The 18,189-nt window shown below is 43.6% G+C and overlaps 1 protein-coding gene across 1 annotated transcript in view; it reads right to left on the reverse strand.

The window, feature by feature from the left end:
• Positions 1-18,189, reverse strand: part of accs (1-aminocyclopropane-1-carboxylate synthase homolog (Arabidopsis)(non-functional)) — an 83,558-nt gene that overhangs the window by 16,326 nt on the left and 49,043 nt on the right. The window contains exons 11-13 of the mRNA XM_063061810.1: positions 9,660-9,749; positions 8,263-8,308; positions 2,869-3,010 (exon numbers count right to left, since the gene is read on the reverse strand). Of these exons, the coding sequence (XP_062917880.1) occupies positions 2,869-3,010; positions 8,263-8,308; positions 9,660-9,749 (278 nt within the window). The remainder of the gene's footprint in view (positions 1-2,868; positions 3,011-8,262; positions 8,309-9,659; positions 9,750-18,189) is intronic.

Consider the following 18,189-nt stretch of genomic DNA (forward strand, 5'->3'; position numbering starts at 1 on the left):
CTCCACTTCTGATCCCTCTATGAAGATTGGTATGTGTTCCCTCGTCTTACCCTTTCTGAAGTCCGTAATCAGCTCTTTGGTCTTGCTGAAGTTAAGTACGAGGTTGTTGCTGCGACACCACTCAACTAACTAGTATACCTGGCTCTTGTATGCCTTTTAGTCGCCATCTGAAATTCTGCCAACAATGATTGTATCACCACCAAATTTATAGATGACATCTGATCTATGCCTAGCCACACAGTCATGGGTGTAGAGAGAGTACAGCAGTGGGCTAAGCACACTTCCCTGTGGTGTGCCAGTGTAGATTGTCAGCGAGGTGGAGATGTATATTCACAGATTGTGGCCTTCTGGTTAGGAAGTCAAGGATATAGTTGCAGAGGGAGGTACAGGGGCCTAGGTTCTGTAGCTTTTCAATCAGGACTGTAGGAATGATAGTGTTAAATGCTGAGCTTTAGTCAGTAAACAGCATCCTGACAGAAGTATTTGCATTTCCCAGGTGATCCAAAGCTGTGTGGAGAGCCCTTTAGACAGCATTTGCTGTAGACCTATTGTGGCGATAGGCAAATTGCAGTAGTTCCAGGTCCTTCCCAAGACAGGTGTTGATTCAAGAGCCACGACCAACCTTTCAAAAGTATTTCATCACTGTAGATGTGAGTGCTACTGGGAGACAGTTGTTGAGGCAGCTCAAGCCGCTCTTCTTGGGCACTAGGATTAATGCTGCCCTTTTGAACCAGGTGGGAACTTCCAACTGTAGCAGTGAAAGACGTTGAATACCCCCGCTTGTTGGTTGGCACAGGCTTTCAGAGCATTACCAGGTAACCCTTTCTTCATCTTATTTATTGCATTACGAACTTCAGATTTTAAAATACTTGGACTTTCAATGTTTTTCTTAATTTCTGGTTTTTCACCTCGATCGTCTTCAAACAATTCCTGAATATACTTAGTCCATCTGTTCATAATCTCATCTTTTTCCATGATAATGGTACCGTCCTTTGCTTTCAAACATCCACCTGAAGAACAGAGGAGCTTTTTACCAGTGATATTCTTGATTTGTTGATGTAACCTTTTTGGATCAGTAATAGGGATTCTTTCTATTCGCTCACATTCCTGGTTTAACCAGAATAAATAAGATGAAGAAAGGAAAGCAGCAGGTCCTGATGAATTAGTAATAGAACAAGTTATCGCCCTTGAAGATTATGGAATTGAAAAACTTACTGATTTAATCCATGACATTTATGAGACTGGAATAATACCAGAAGAGATGAAAAAATCAGTATTTATCACTCTTCCTAAGAAACCTGGAGCAATAGGAATGAGAATTACATAGAACCATAAGTTTGATGAGTCATATCACCAAGATACTTCTAAGAATTTTGATGACAAGAGCTAAAAGTAAGATACAAGCTGAAATTGGTAAAGAACAATGTGGTTTTGTGAAAGGTACAAGAAACGCAATATTGATGTTAAGGATACTCTCAGAACGAGCTATTCAAGTGCAAAAAGACTGTTTGTTTTATCGACTACACAAAAGCATTTGATAAAGTATAGCACAATAAGTTATTTGAAATATTACAGAAAACTCTAGGTATAGATTCCAAAGATCTCCGCCTAATCAGAAATCTGTACTGGGAACAAAGTGCCGCCGGAAGAATAGATGGAGAAGTGAGTCAGTTTACGAAAATCAAGAGAGGCGTTAGACAAGGGTGTGTATTCTCCCGATTTACCTAATGTGTACAGTGAAACAATATTACAAAAAATAAGAGACATCTTGGGAATCAAAGATGGCGGTGAAAACATCAATAATTTCGGATATGCAGATAACACTGTGTTAATTGCAAGTATGGAGGAAGAACTACAAAACTTAATTGATATAATTGTTGAAGAAAGTGCAAAAATGGGTCTATCTATCAATTGCAAAAAGACAGAATGTATGGTGATATCCAGAAAGAAGGAGAATTCTATCTGCAGGCTGAGAATAAACAGAGAAGGCATAAAACACGTACAGAACTTTTGCTACTTAGGAAGCTGGGCGACATCAGAAGGCAGGTGTGACATGGACATCAAAAGAAGAATAGGGATGGCAAAAGATACCTTTACGAGAATGTACTGACCAGTACTAAACTAGGCATGACAACCCGCCTCGGAGTACTGAAATGTTACGTTTATCCAGTTATGTTATATGGCTCAGAATGTTGGACAATATCTAGTAACATGAGGAAACGAATTGAAGCAGCAGAGGTGTGGTTTTTGAGGAGGATGCAAAGAATATCATGGACGAAACGAATATCTAACGAGGATGTCATGATCAGAGCAAATACAAAAAGGGAAATAATGTATGAGATCACTTCATTGGACATGTGATTAGGAAAGAGGAGTTAGAATGCACGGTAATTATGGGAAAGATTGAAGGGAAGAAAGCAAGAGGAAGACAAAGACAAATGAAGATGGAGACAGCAGCCAGAGAACTGGAAATGAATACCAATGAATTGATCCACTTGACCCAAAACAGGAGTGTGTGGGACATGGCAGTCAAAGCTCAACCTGGGCATGGTACCTGATGATGATGACGATGACGACGACCAGGTAATCCATCAGGCCCTGCCAGTGTTATTAAAACTGATTCTGATTCCTTTGTGTTTCTGAGACCGGGACTATTTACAGCATGCTTCTGTGGTAGTGGAAAGATCTAAATGTTGTTCATGGGAACAGATGTCCTGCTGTATTGAATGGAATGTTTTTCCCACAGTTTCCATGTCATGCAAGGCAACATATTTCATGTGAAACATTGCCAACTCACTGCTTAATTGACATATACTGTATATTCCATGCAAAGTTGAAACACAGAATTTCTCCACTGTGGTATCTTACCTTGGTCTCTCAGTAACTGTGCTACCAAATGCTGTGTAGGACCTGGGACACTATGGAAGCATGAAAGTCGGCTGAGGGCACTAATAACATCTGTATTCTCAGTGTATAGGGTACTGATGTGAAGTCCACTGGCTGAAAACTCCTAAATAATGACAAAACATTAATTTACTTATCTACTGAAATTGCTCACTTTTTCTCAGCTTGTTTAGTCATGCATTTTTACTTAATATCCTAAAGCAAGCAAGCTAAATAGGTTTCTTGGAAATCAGAAAAAAGCATGTCACCATGTGCTCACTCAATAGAATGCACACTTGATAAATTCAGTATTAATTTTATTTATTCTGTCAATTGGGGGTGCTGTGGATCATCTGGAGGGTTGTCAGAGGTTATAGCAGGACATTGATAGGATGTAGAACTGGGTTGAGAAGTGGTAGATAGAGTTCAACCCAGATAAGCGTGAAGTGGTTCATTTCGGTAGGTCAAATTTGAAAACAGAATATAATGTTAGAGGCAAGACTCTTGGCAGTGTGGAGGATCAGCAGGATCTTGGGGTCCGTGTCTATAGGACACTCAACCTGCTCAAAGCACAGGTTGACAGTGTTGTTAAGAAGGCGTATGGTATGATGGCCTTCATCAACAGTGGGACTGAGTTCATGAGCCGTGAGGTAATGTTAAAGCTATATAAGACCTTAGTTAGACCCCACTTGGAGTACAGTGTTTAGCGCTGGTCACCTCACTACAGGAAGGATGTGGATACTACAGAGAGAGTGCAGAGGAGATTTACAAGGATGTTCCCTGGATTGGAGAACATGTCTTATGAGAATAGGTTGAGTGAACTTGACCTTGTCTCCTTGGAGTGACAGAAGATGAGAGGTGACCTGATAGAGGTGCATAAAATGATGAGTGGCATTGATTGTGTGGATAGATAGCCAGAAGCTTTTTCCCAGGGCTGAAATGGCTAACACGAGGGGCATAGATTTTAATGTGCTTGGAAGCAGGTACAAGGGGGATGTCAGAGGCAAGTTTTTCACACACAGATGGTGGGTGCGAGGAATGCATTGCCAGCGAAGGTGGTTGAGGCAGATACAATAGGGTCTTTTAAGAGACTCTTAGATAGCTACATGGAGCTTAAAAAAATAGAGGGCTATGCGGTAGGGAAATTCCAGGCAGTTTCTAGGGTAGGTTACATGGTCAGTACAACATTGTGGGCCAAAAGGCCTGTAATATGCTGTTCTATGTTCTCATAGATATTGATCCTGCAAGATGATCACCAGTGAAGAGATTCGCTGTCACGTGTTGGTGGCTTGTAACAAATTCACGGTTGATTGAAGCCTGCAATTTCAGACTGCAAGGTCAATTGTCACACAGACATACATTTCAAGGTTATTTCCCCTCTGACAATCAGTATATGTTCCCTGACATGCATCACACTTTCAGCAGGGCAGCAAAGCCTAGACAACAGTCAGGCATGGGCTGATAAGTGGCAGGTAACATTCAAACCATGCACTGAAGTTCTGGCACGAGTTTTATGACCTAATGGCCCAGATTTTGCATTGGTGAAGCCACCGACATTAGTCTTTGTTATTCTGTGAAGCTGACACTGACCTTGGGATTCCACTCTAAGCAAAATTTGAACATTTTTATTGATGTGTCTATGACTATTGATTTCGTTGCTTAAAGCTTTCTATAACAGAATCAGAGGAAATCTCCTGAACTAAACTACATAATATTCAGCATCTCTGTAAAATACCCAGTAAATTTTGACGAAGTCCAAACAAGTTTTTGGTGACTGTATACTAAGTCATTAACTACTTCTGACTGAACCTTGAACTAAAGATGGCTATAGCTGTTGAGGATCAATCATCTCACCTCCTAATGTACTGGGCCCAAACACCTTCAGCTGCTTCATCAATGACTTTCCTTCCATAAGGTCAGAGAGGTAATGTTCACTGATGATTGCACAATATTCAATTCCAACCACAACTCCTCAGCAAATAAAGATATCGATGCTTGCATGCAGCAAGACCTAGACAAGTAAAATTCACACCTCAAAAGTGCCAGACAATGACGATGTTAAACCAACCCCTGATATTCAACGGCATTACCTCTGCCAAGTCCCCACCATCAACGTCTTGGAGTCATCATTGATTAGAAACTTAAACTGACCAGCCTGCTCTATAATATCCATTCCATCCACTTACTGGCAGATATTGATCACACACTGTGTACCACTGATAAAATGCCCTGAAATTACTCAGCAAAGAGCACCCTCCCCATACCTTCGGTCTCTACCAACAAGAATAACAAGTTCTTCACACACATGGCAACAATCACAGTTGCAGATTTTCCCTAAGTCACACACTGTCTTGACACAGTTACTTCAGCATCACTGGGTCCAAAGTCTCCAATAGCACAGTGATGAATTCAGATGGTGATAGACCATCAACTTCTTAAGATCGCAAAGATGACCATCAAATGCTGGTCTTGTTACCAATGTTCAGATGCAAAAAAAAATCACTTACATAGTTTTTAAAAAAAGCTCACCTTAAATGTAGGTATTTGGAAATTACTAAAATGAATATATCAAAAACATAAAATAAAGTCAGTACACTTACTGTATATTTTAGCTTTCATTCAACTTAACTATAATTTCCAAAATTAACCTTTCTACAATACTTATTCTGCTTTTTGTGAAAATACTTCCTACCTTTGTGGAACTCTTCTTGTTTGACATCATGCTATTAGTATTAAACTACAACCAGAGAATAACCTGGCTGTAATTGGTTGTGTTACATTTTTAGCTATGGACTGATTCATTGATGGAACTACCCTTAGCCCTGTTATTCACATGCAATTCTTTGGCAGAATTATGGTCCAGATATCATTATCATCATTATGTGCTGTATCATATGATCATAAGAAAATGGTCTTTGACTATGATCGTGCTTGGCTAATTTTCTTACAGAAGTGGTTTGTCATTGCCTTCTGGACAGTTTTTTTTTACAAGACAGGTGACCCCCCCCGCCCCACCCCAAATCAGCCATTATCAATACTCTTTAGAGATGTCTGCTTGGCATCAGTGGTTGCATAACCAGGACTTGTGATGTGCATCATCTGCTCCTATGACCATCCACCAGCTGTTCCCATGGCTTCACCTAGCCCTGATCAGGTTGCTAAGCTGGTGCTACACCTTGCCTGGAGATGACCTGCAGGCTAGCGTAGGGAAAGAGGCGCCTTACGCTTCCTTTGATAGAGACATATTTCCACCTCACCACCCATGCTCCATATATACAGATACTAAATCCTAGATCCTCATCAGCTATGCGGAACTCTCCACTGGTTCTGATTTGACATAACCAACACCCAACATTGGAAGAAGATAAAATGCCCCCATTATGAGCCGCTGCCTTTTATCACCATCAAAACTATATTCCTGCTCATTGCCTCTATTCCTAGTAGTGGGCTAAAGGTAAGCCAGGCACCTTGCAACCTTATTAATGCACAGGACTGAGGCGAGTTTTCGATCCCATTTCCAAACCACACAAAAGACACCTTGTAACACAAGACCTTATATCATCTTACGCTAATCCCTAACCTAATCATAATTACATCCAAACTAGATTAATATCAACCTCCCTTCTTGCATCTTAGATGCATCTTATCTCATATAAAACTCTGTGCCCTGCAATACTTACTCACCTTCCATCACATTAAACATTCTCACCAGCACTGGCTCATGGTTTCACCATACATTAATTTTAAAATGTCACCAAGGTTGACAAATCCCTTCATAGTCTCACTCACCCCTATCTCTGCAAGCCTACAAAATCACTGCACTCCTTCAAATGCAACCTTTTGTCTACCTCAGAACTGAACTGCCTTGACTCTCAGCTCTGCAATTCCCTCCTTAAATGTCATTGCTATGGCAACTTACTCAGCTGATTTTAAACCTCTCTTTTGCTCCACACCTGCAACCCTTACCTTCCATCTTTTGCTGTGAAATAAAAAATTATTTTTGTTTATATTGCTCCAGCTAAGTATCCCCATGATACTGTCCATCCTGCTATTATAGAGGGACAAACTGCTGCTGTAATCTTCTTCTGCACTCATATTAAATTGCCCCTTATTTCTCTCATAAAACTCATTTTCCATTTGTGACCTGAACATCTCTACAATAACAAGAACAAAATAGATTTTATGACATTGTTTTCTTAGTAGGCTATCTGTTCTCTGGTTCTCACAATCTTTTTTATTGTCATTAGGAAATGTACATTAATCATCAAGATGACTCAGCTTTGGATTACTGACAACTTTACCACAGAAATTCGTAAGAAGGATAACTACAGTAAAACAGCCCAACAGGCCAATTCAGTTCACCAGTTTCCCAATACTCACCCAATCCCTTTCCTTTGTCCTTCCTAGTATCTCTCTCTTTGTATTTAATTAATTCCCTTTGAAGAGAATTAATGGATTCTACTTCAATCACATTTGACAAGAAGAATGTTATCCTTTAAAGCTTTTTAATGTTCTTTATTTTAAACTATGATCAGGGTATCTCACTATCTAATCGGAGGTAAGTACACAGTGAATTTACAGCACAGAATTAAGTCATTGAGCCAAGTCAAGTGTCCATGATTCACAACATTCTCCTATAATTCAATCTTCTTTAATCCTTTCAACATACGTTCCATTTCGTTCTTGTGCACTTATCCAGCCTGTTCTTTACAATATCTGTACTATTTGGGAGTAAGAAGGATTTTCCTGAATTCTCTTCTGGAATAAACTGCAGAGTTCCTCTTTTTGTGTTGGATTTTTTTCTTTTGTAGCTTTTGAAATGAATTCTTGAGATGCCTGGCTAGGGTGAATAGGAAGGACCTATTTCCCTTAGCTGAGAATTAAAGGGAAGTGTAAATTTCAGGTGGAAGCATTATAGGAGAGTTGAGTAAAAAAATATTTAACCTAAGAGCAGTAGGGACCTAGAACTGTGCACCTGTCAAGATGATGCAACCCTCACTACATTAATAAACCAACCTAGAGTAACTACGGCCAGAGATGAAAACTGGGATTAATCTCAGGTTTTTTAAAACTGGAATAGACACAAGGCTGAATGCCACCTTCTGGACTCAGATGTCCAGGAATCCATAAGGTCCACTGCATTTCCTACAAGTGTAAAAAAAAACATCAAGTATATAGGATCCACCACAGCACATATGTTGGGTGGCTCTTCTTAACATATTGCCAGATGAATTCAGCACAGACACAACTTATCATGGGAGATGCAAACCAGCATTTTACCATAAAGCATCAAAGTGCCAATTCAGTCTTTACTTTGCAGCTTTGACACATTAAGTGCATGTTTTGCGCTCATACAGATTTTGTGATGAATAAACTCACCTTGCTAATTCCCCACATAATATGAGTTCTCTGTGGATCAGGAAGCCTGAAAGAAGTAGCACACTGCTGTCAATTCTGCATATTTCAATATGTTAAAAAGCACGTACAATGAGTGTTAATTTGCAGAAAGTAAAAGTAAGCAACAGATAACATAAATGCACCTTGAATTATTAGGTGAAGACAATTCAAAAGGATGCTGGCCATCAATTAATGACCAATTCAAGTGCAAGTACTCCCACTCCACGAGAATAACAGCATCAAATATTGTGAATTAAAACTGGTTTGAGCTTTATTCTGGCATAATGCAAGTTAAGCATAATGTAGCCAGATGTAATTGTAGCCAAGGGGGCTATTAAATACACTGGCTGAATAACACACAAAAACAAACTTCACAATTACCCAACCTGGAGAAGAAAAAAATTGGCAACTGGGTACTTGAACAAGGCAGATGGTAAAGGTGAAGGACTTGATGTGCAACTTCAGCCTCTTTTTCCTAAAAAGAGAAGTGGCTCTGTAAATCTGCAAGCTAATATTTCTGTGAATCGAATGGCCATATCTACATAGATAGGTAGTAGGAGGTTTATGGTTTTAACTCTAAATTCACAAAGTTTACTGTGGAAATTAAGAGCCTTAAGAGTGGACAACCAGAATCTAATGTAAGAGCTGAATGTGGCCTCAGGGAAAATTCATGGCCTGCATGTCATCTCATGACAGATGAAGATGAAGATTCCTGACAGCAATATTTAAGGATTCTCTTCCTGTCAGTTAGGTGTGAGGTTGTAGCAGTTACTGTTACATTTTTGTTGGATTTGTCTTACAAAGAACATTATATCTCTTGTATCTCTCAATCTGACCTGCAGCACAACCTTTGTAATGAGGAAAATAACAGGGATCCTTGCAATGACTTTCCCTATGACGGCTGACAGGGAGACTCCTCTGTAATTACCGAAATCAGATGGCTCCTTTTTTTGAAGGTTATGATTACAACACCAGATGCCCTTGGCACACACTCTGCTTTTTTGGATGAGGGAGATGAAGCCAAGAATTTGCAGCAGAAATATACCATGGTACTTGCTGTTTGCCAGTCCTGCAGTTGGGGGGTGAAAGTCGACTAATCTGTGTTTTGGGGACAGAGGAAACAGGTGAGTAGCAGTTACTGGGATTAGCTGGGGAGACGCCATGGAGAAGGTGAATGGCAGAGGCCAGTTGTGTGTCAGCCTCACACCATGGAGAGAGCATTGGGCAGCAAAATTCCTCAACAATTTGCTTCAGAGCCTCTTTAACAAATATATAATGGTTTCTGCTACATGGTAATAAAAAAAACAAGCATAACAATTACTGTCAACTCAGCAAAATATTATCAGACTTCTAATAACTAAAATAGAAATAAGACTCACTTATCAAAGCTGAGGATACTTTGGAATGAATTCACATCATCAAATACGGAAAGCATGAACACTTCATCCACAATTACATGCAGTTTGTATCTATATCACCAGGGAAAGAAAAGTAATTAACCAAGTTACTTAGAAATCTCAATCAGTTGCTAGATTCTGATCTTTCTTCCAAAGTAATCAGTCATTTTGCTAATAAATCACATAGAGACTTAGGAGGACACTGATCCTTGGACAAGAAAATGCAACTTTAATGGAAAAAAAATCAGAATCACTTGAAGAAAAGATCATTCAAGATGTCCTACTTTGTTCTTTAAAGAACATCCTAAATAGAAAATTTCTCTTGGGTAATTATTAACAAAATACTTCAATGATATAAACAAACCACATGGCAGTAAGTCGTGGCTTCATGTATTAACATGAAGTGGCAAAGTTGAGAAGCTGTTTTGCACTTCCAAATATGTTATCTTCATTGATCACTGGAAAGACGCAGGCCTAAGACAATAAATACAGAAATTTAAATTGACCATCAGCTAGCTTTCACATTTCATTTCTTCACTGCAAATCTTTGATTATTTCTGCTTCAAGAACAGCTTACTGCTATTCTCCCCTCACATCCAACAGACTGTAAAGCAGCCAACTGAAAACTGTTAAGTGGTTTTGGTGAACTCAATCAGCACCAATCTATATAACGAGATGCTGGCAATGTCACGTAAAAGACATATCACAATTTCTATCTAATACTCAGTGAGCAGGGAACAGCATTTTTGTTTGATCCTATGATACCACTTTGAAAAATCTCAGGAAAATTTACATCCTACTTTTCCGTAACACTGCATGGTTTAAAATGAATGAAATATCGCAGTAAGGTGTCCTTATGACTGATCAATCTTTCAGTTAATTAAACTAATCAAAAATGCAACATCAAGAATTTGAGTGAAAAAAACTTATAACTTTGCTTTGGAATGAAGCAGATCATATTTTTTGTATTCAAACAAGCAAGGAAATAATTTTAATCTTGTCAACCCATATTTCCAGCTCAAATGCCTTTAGTAATTTGCAGACAAAAACAAAATGTTGTTGGTAAAATCTCAGGCGACAAAGTGAAGACATACAGGTGTGAGATAGATTGGTTGGTTGTGTGGTGTTCATAACAAAAATCCCACACTCAATGTCAGCAAGACTAAGGAATTGATTATGGACATCATGAAGGGGAAATTAGGCGGACATGCACTAGTCTCTAATGAAGGGTCAGTGGTGGAAAGGTTAAGCAGTTTCAATTCCTTAGATAATCTATTCTGGGGCCAACGCAATGATGCAATCATTAAGAAGGCACACTAGCGGCTCTACTTTGTTAGGTGTTTGAAGAGATTTGGTATGTCACCAAAGACTCTCACAAATTTCTATCGATGTACTGTGGGGATCACTCTGACTGTTTACGTCATAACAAAGTATGATAGCTCTCATGTAGTAGATAGCAGGAAACTGCAAGAGAGTTATATACTCAGCCAGTTCCATCACAGACATAAACCTCCCTGACATCAACAACACCTTCAGGAGGTGCCGCCTCTGGAAGCTGGCATCCATCATTAAGGACCCTCAACACCTGCGACACACCCTCTTCATGTTATTACCATCAGGGAGGAGGTAGAAGAGCCTGAAGAGTCAACCTCAATGATTCAGAAGCAGCTTCTTCCCCTCGGCCATCAGATTTCTGAATGGTCCGTGAACACATGAACACCACCTCACTACTCTCCTTTTGTTACACTACTTATTTATTTTGTAATTTATAGTAACTTTATGTCTTTGCAATGCACTGCTGTCGCAATCATCAAATTTCACATCATGTAAGACTGATAATAAACCTGATTCTGATTCTAATGATCTACTGTATGCTCAAACAGAGTGAAGAGGGTGATGGGTCAAGGGGATGTGTAGAAATACAAAAATAATTTATATAGCAAGTTATGACAATTCTTAATGCAGATCTACTTCACCGATGGTCAAGCAAATAGATCTCATCCCTAGGAAGTATTTTTGCTGTGATAAAGGTTTAGACTAGAGGCCACTATTAAGGATCAAATGGAATTACAAGGAATGAAATAAAATGTAGATAAGATCAAATATTAAAAATAAGTAAGGTTGTAGCAGTGTGCTACATACAGCGCTAGAATAACCACACGGAGTCGGTGAGTTGGAGTTGCGATGAAAGAGATTTATTCAAACTTCGCGGCCTGCTTTAAAGCCTTCCCGTTCCCGCCCTCCCTGGGCGGGACTACTGTGGGGAATGCATATTCCCAGACCCTTTCTGCGCGCGGGATTTTCCCCCTGCTGGTGAAGATGGCCTGGTGCCCTTTTTGGGGCCGGCCTCTCTGCCTGCGCGTGCTGTTTCGTGAGCCGGTTCGTGTGTGCTAGAAAGTGGGTCGCCACATAACCCCCCCGCCCCCCAGAACCGGCGATACCTCCCCCAATGTCCACAGTCTGGATAGTGCATCCGCCACGACGTTGTCCTTTCCAGAGACATGCCGGATGTCCGTCGTGTACTCGGAGATGTAGGACAGATGTCGCTGCTGGCGGGACGACCAGGGGTCGGACACCTTCATGAACGCAAAGGTAAGCGGTTTGCGGCCTGTAAACACGGTGTTACGTACCCCGTAACTGGGTTGCCAAACCAGCAGAAATGGATCACTCAGTTGGAGTCTGGAGTACTAGAACTAAGAAAGTTTTATTAAAGAAACAAGCAACACAGTAATCGAAAGGATAATAAATGCAACAATTCAACAATGATAACCACACATGTGCACAGAATTAAGATAACAGCATCAATCAAGCTCTATCGTTGTCTAGGGGTAAATGACCAATTTCAAAATGACTCAAAGTTCAGTCCAGTTTGTAGTTCAGTTCGCAGTAATCGTTGCCATGGCGATGGACAAGGTGGGGGAAGAGAGACAGAATAGGAACAACTGATCATTCAGAACACTGCTTCACTCACAGACCAGCGGGATGGCTCACAGACCAGCGAGATGGCTCACAAACAGCTTTTGGGCAGGTCCTTGGTGATGTCACCTGAGGTCACCGACTGTGACCCCTCCTCCAGATGCGGTCGATCCTCTGCAGTGAACCCGGCACCCAGGCAAGGGCGGACACACACCGGGTTCCCGCTGATCGTACCTTTCCACCCTGTGCGTTGTCCGGTACTTCTCACCACTCGTGAGAGGCGCACCGCTTCCAGGGTCTCGTTACCTCGGGTGGCGTGTGTGTCGTCTTAGCGAACCTGTCCCTTTTTATCCCCCTGCTGGGGTATCGCCTGTCCATCACTTCAAACAGTTCAGGGTTCAAAGGGGGGAGCCGCTCCAAACAGCTCTTCCTCCCACATCCCCTCATTACACATCCCCAGACGCTGCTCCATTGTTCCTTATCTCTCCTTCCCCTGAGGGCAGGTGGCAGACCAACTGCTGATGCCACTGATGCTAGCCCAGGCCAGCAAACATCTTAATTTTATGTGTATTCTCGTAACACTTCCCCCCTTTAAGGATTTTTACCGGGAGGTAAAAATTACAAACATGACTACATTATCTGATACATACACAATATACATCTTTAACAGTTATTTAGCTAATACAGAGAATTTGAAGCTGTCAACACCTTGACAGACAGTCATCACATTTTCTGTTCCTTTTACACGGGTTATTAATAATCCCTTAGACCAGGCTCCAACTCAGCAAACTTCATAGTGGCCAAAAACACTGATGAATTGCGACCAATGTAACCTCTCATTTGGTTTTGTCCCGGACCACAACAACAAGGGTCGTCCCATTCCGACTCAATTTTCTCTCGCAAGGTCTTAGTAGGAGGGGGACGGGTATTGACCGCAGAGTTATTGCAAAACTTCCTGCAGTACCCCACCATCTCCAAAAGCCTTCTGAGGGCCCTCTTGTCTGTCAGGGTTGGGAGGTCAGCGATAGCCTGCACTGTAGCTTGCATCACTGCCAGCTGCCCCTGTGTCACCACAATTCCCAGGTAAGTGACCTTCGTGTGGCCGAATTCATTTTTTTCAAGGTTCACTATCAAGCTGGCTTCAGACAGCCGTAATAAATTGCCAATACACACCTCTGTGTTCATCAGCCCTTTAGTCACTGAATTACTCAAAAAATATGGGTGTTGTTTACTTGGCTGCCCTATTGTAACCACAATCGCCCAACGTCCCAGTTCTTTGCATTTCCTCGGGACAATCAAACACATGGGTGCGAGTCGTTTAATTACTCCTTCGGGGATTAAGGGAGAGACCTTATCAGTAGACCTGGCCAAAACAATAGCCTTCTCCCATCTGACCGATCCCATCCTAATCTTTTCAAAATGGTTTTTTTCTCTTATCAAGGGGCCCCTAGCTTCATTGATTTCCACGCTAACACCGACTAGGTTTGTTAGCATATCAAAAGCCGGTGACCGTCTCAGTTCGCGTCGGTCATGATCAATAACATTCTTCCCCCTGGGCAGCCGGTAAATCTCTTTCATGATTCCACCAACTGTTTCCTCCAGCACCGCAAAATGTCCACCGGGGGGTACCTCGTGGGCCAGGTTAAAAACCTCATCCCCATAACTCTTTTGCACCACCCCCCACTCCTCATCTGCGGATGCTGTCCTTGATTTCCCTTTCTTCCTTAGCACTTCCTCATCCGCACAATAGCCTACTAGTTCCCTTGTCAAGGCTGTGTCAGAGAGAGCTGTCTCTGCAAAACCCATCAGCCCCTCGCCTCGCTCCTGCGTCTGCACAAATTCTTTCCTGGCTACTGCTACGTCCGTCCCAGCTCCCTCACTACCTCTTATCTCACTACACCCTGTCTCATACAAGGTTGGCAGAAATGTTTCAGCCAAATTCACCATTGCGGGCGGGGCCTCCATGCTGGCAGGCTGACCCGTCAATCTCACGACTGGGAACACGATTCCTCCGGCGATGTCATTACCGAGCAAGACTTCCACGTCTTTCATCGGTAATTCGGACCTCACCCCGATCGTGACTAGTCCAGAGACCAGGTTGCTCTGCAAGTGTATCTGGTGCAAAGGGACTGACTCTGTCCCTTCCCCAACACCTTTGACCTCTACCTCCCCAGTCTGGGTCTCTGAGCTAAACTCTAATACACTCTTCAATATCAATGACTGACACGCTCCCGTGTCTCTCCAGATCCGCACTGGAACTGGTTTTAACCTCTTTTTCACTGACACCAGTCCGGCCGAGATAAACCTCTTGCGCCCTTCCTGGACTTTTTCAGACCTGTCCTTCCCTAGCGGTTCGCTTAACAGCTCGATACAGCCATTCAAAATTTCCGCTTTTCCTTTCCCCGTCTCCTTCCTTGGGGCAAAGCACCTGGACGCAAAGTGTCCGACTTTCCCACAATTATAACAGACGACCCCAGGAGACTTCCTACCAGACTGCTCCCGGTCTACCTTATCCTTTTCACTAGTCCCCGGCTTACTTTCTGACTTTTCCGGTGGACTCTCCCCGCCGTCCTGACTACCCTTCTGGTAGCCTTTACTCGGGGCAACCTTCATTTTATGCGTCAACGCATACTCATCCGCTAACTTAGCAGTTGCGGCTAACGTGGCTGCCTCTTTCTCATCGAGGTAGGGTCTCATACCCTCAGGGACACAACCTTTAAACTGCTCAATCAGAATCAGCTGCAGCAGTCTGTCATAATCCCCCTCTACCCCTTTCGAGGCGCACCAACGCTCACAATATGTTTGCATCTCGCGAGCAAACTCCAAATACGTGCGGTCCCACCGCTTCCTCGCATTCCGGAACCTCTGCCGGTATGCCTCCGGGACCAACTCATAAATCCTGAGGATGGCCTCCTTCACCACCTCATACTTCTGGGCATCTTCCGCGGATAAAGCGGAGTAAGCTTGTTGGGCCTTCCCTTTCAGTACACTCTGAAGTAAAACAACCCACTTATCCCTCGGCCAGTCCTGACTTATAGCTACTTTTTCTAAGTGGAGAAAGTACCGATCCACATCGGTATCGTCAAATGGGGGAACCAGCCTAACCTCCTGGGTCGCCCGGAACCCTCCACCTTGGTTCAGCACGAGCCCCTGCTCGGCCCTTATCTTTAACTTCTCCAGCTCAAATTCCCTTTCCCTCTGTTTCTCCTGCCTTTCTAACTGCTTCTCTTCGTGTTCTAACTGCCGTACCCGGAACTCGTGCTCGAGTCTCAGTTTTTCAAGCTGTACCTGTACCGCGTCTCCAGCAGGTTTTTCAATAGACACCACCCCCAGCTCACCTTGGGGAAACACACCTTTAGATACATAGTGCTCTACAATAGCTCTGTGTATCTCCTCTCTCCTCATTGTCGACTTCACCTTAGCAAGATTCACCCGTTTGGCCACAGCTATCAATTCCGATTTCCTGGCATCCTCTAATGCCTCCAAGGTCGGCGCCTTTATAAATTCCTCAACCTCCATTTCTGCTGTTTGTCTTTTCTTTCTTTCGGGAATTTTAACCCAATCAATTTACTCCGTCCCAAATTTAGCGTTCAAAATCGCGGACGAGAACCCCACTTATGTTACGTACCCCGTAACTGGGTTGCCAAACCAGCAGAAATGGATCACTCAGTTGGAGTCTGGAGTACTAGAACTAAGAAAGTTTTATTAAAGAAACAAGCAACACAGTAATCGAAAGGATAATAAATGCAACAATTCAACAATGATAACCACACATGTGCACAGAATTAAGATAACAGCATCAATCAAGCTCTATCGTTGTCTAGGGGTAAATGACCAATTTCAAAATGACTCAAAGTTCAGTCCAGTTTGTAGTTCAGTTCGCAGTAATCGTTGCCATGGCAATGGACAAGGTGGGGGAAGAGAGACAGAATAGGAACAACTGATCATTCAGAACACTGCTTCACTCACAGACCAGCGGGATGGCTCACAGACCAGCGAGATGGCTCACAAACAGCTTTTGGGCAGGTCCTTGGTGATGTCACCTGAGGTCACCGACTGTGACCCCTCCTCCAGATGCGGTCGATCCTCTGCAGTGAACCCGGCACCCAGGCAAGGGCGGACACACACCGGGTTCCCGCTGATCGTACCTTTCCACCCTGTGCGTTGTCCGGTACTTCTCACCACTCGTGAGAGGCGCACCGCTTCCAGGGTCTCGTTACCTCGGGTGGCGTGTGTGTCGTCTTAGCGAACCTGTCCCTTTTTATCCCCCTGCTGGGGTATCGCCTGTCCATCACTTCAAACAGTTCAGGGTTCAAAGGGGGGAGCCGCTCCAAACAGCTCTTCCTCCCACATCCCCTCATTACACATCCCCAGACGCTGCTCCATTGTTCCTTATCTCTCCTTCCCCTGAGGGCAGGTGGCAGACCAACTGCTGATGCCACTGATGCTAGCCCAGGCCAGCAAACATCTTAATTTTATGTGTATTCTCGTAACAACGGTGAAGGGCCTACCTTCTAAGGAGTACCTGAAAAGCCGGATTGCCAGGTATAGTGCCAATAGCTCCCGGTCGAAAGTACTGTATTTGAGTTCAGGTGGTCGTAAGTGTTTGCTGAAGAACGCCAGGGGTTGCCAGCGGCCCTCGATGAGTTGTTCCAGCACTCCACCGACTGCTGTGTTGGATGCGTCCACAGTGAGGGCAGTAGGAACGTCTGTTCTGGGGTGCACTAGCATCGCGGCGTTTGCCAAGGCTTCTTTGGTTTTAACGAAAGCGGCTGTGGCCTCTTCGTCCCAGGTAATGTCCTTGCCCTTACCCGACATTAGAGTGAACAGGGGGCGCATGGTTCGGGCTGCTGAGAGGAGGAAACGGTGGTAGAAATTCACCATACCCACGAATTCCTGCAGGCCTTTGATTGTGTTGGGTCGGGGAAGTTGCGGACCGCGTCTACCTTGGCGGGCAGTGGGGTTGCCCCATCTTTAGTAATCCTGTGGCCCAGGAAGTCGATGATATCGAGTCCGAACTGGCATTTGGCTGGGTTGATTGTAAGGCCGAAGTCGCTCAGGCGGGATAGAGCTGGCGGAGGTGGGACAGATGCTCCTGCCGACTACTGCTTGCTATGAGGATGTTGTCCAAATAGATGAATGCAAAGTCCAGGTCGCGTCCCACCGCGTCCATTAGCCACTGAAAAGTCTGTGCGGCATTCTTTAGACCAAGCGGCATTCGGAGGAATTCGAAAAGTCCGAACGGGGTGATGCGTGCTGTTTTGGGGATGTCGTCCGGATGTACCGGGATTTGATGGTATCCCCGGACGAGGTCTACCTTGGAAAAGATCCTTGCACCGTGTAGGTTTGCTGCAAAGTCTTGAATGTGCGGCACAGGGTAGCGGTCTGGCGTTGTAGCCTCGTTCAGTCTGCGGTAGTCACCGCATGGTCTCCAGCCCCCCGTTGCCTTGGGCACCATGTGCAGGGGGGAGGCCCATGGGCTGTCGGACCGTCGTATGATCCCCAATTCCTCCCTCTTCTTGAACTCCTCCTTCTCCAGTCGGAGCTTGTCCGGGGGAAGCCTTCGAGCACGGGCGTGGAGGGGTGGTCCCTGGGT

Source organism: Mobula hypostoma, chromosome 11 (assembly GCF_963921235.1).
Source record: "Mobula hypostoma chromosome 11, sMobHyp1.1, whole genome shotgun sequence".
Classification (NCBI taxonomy): domain Eukaryota; kingdom Metazoa; phylum Chordata; class Chondrichthyes; order Myliobatiformes; family Myliobatidae; genus Mobula; species Mobula hypostoma.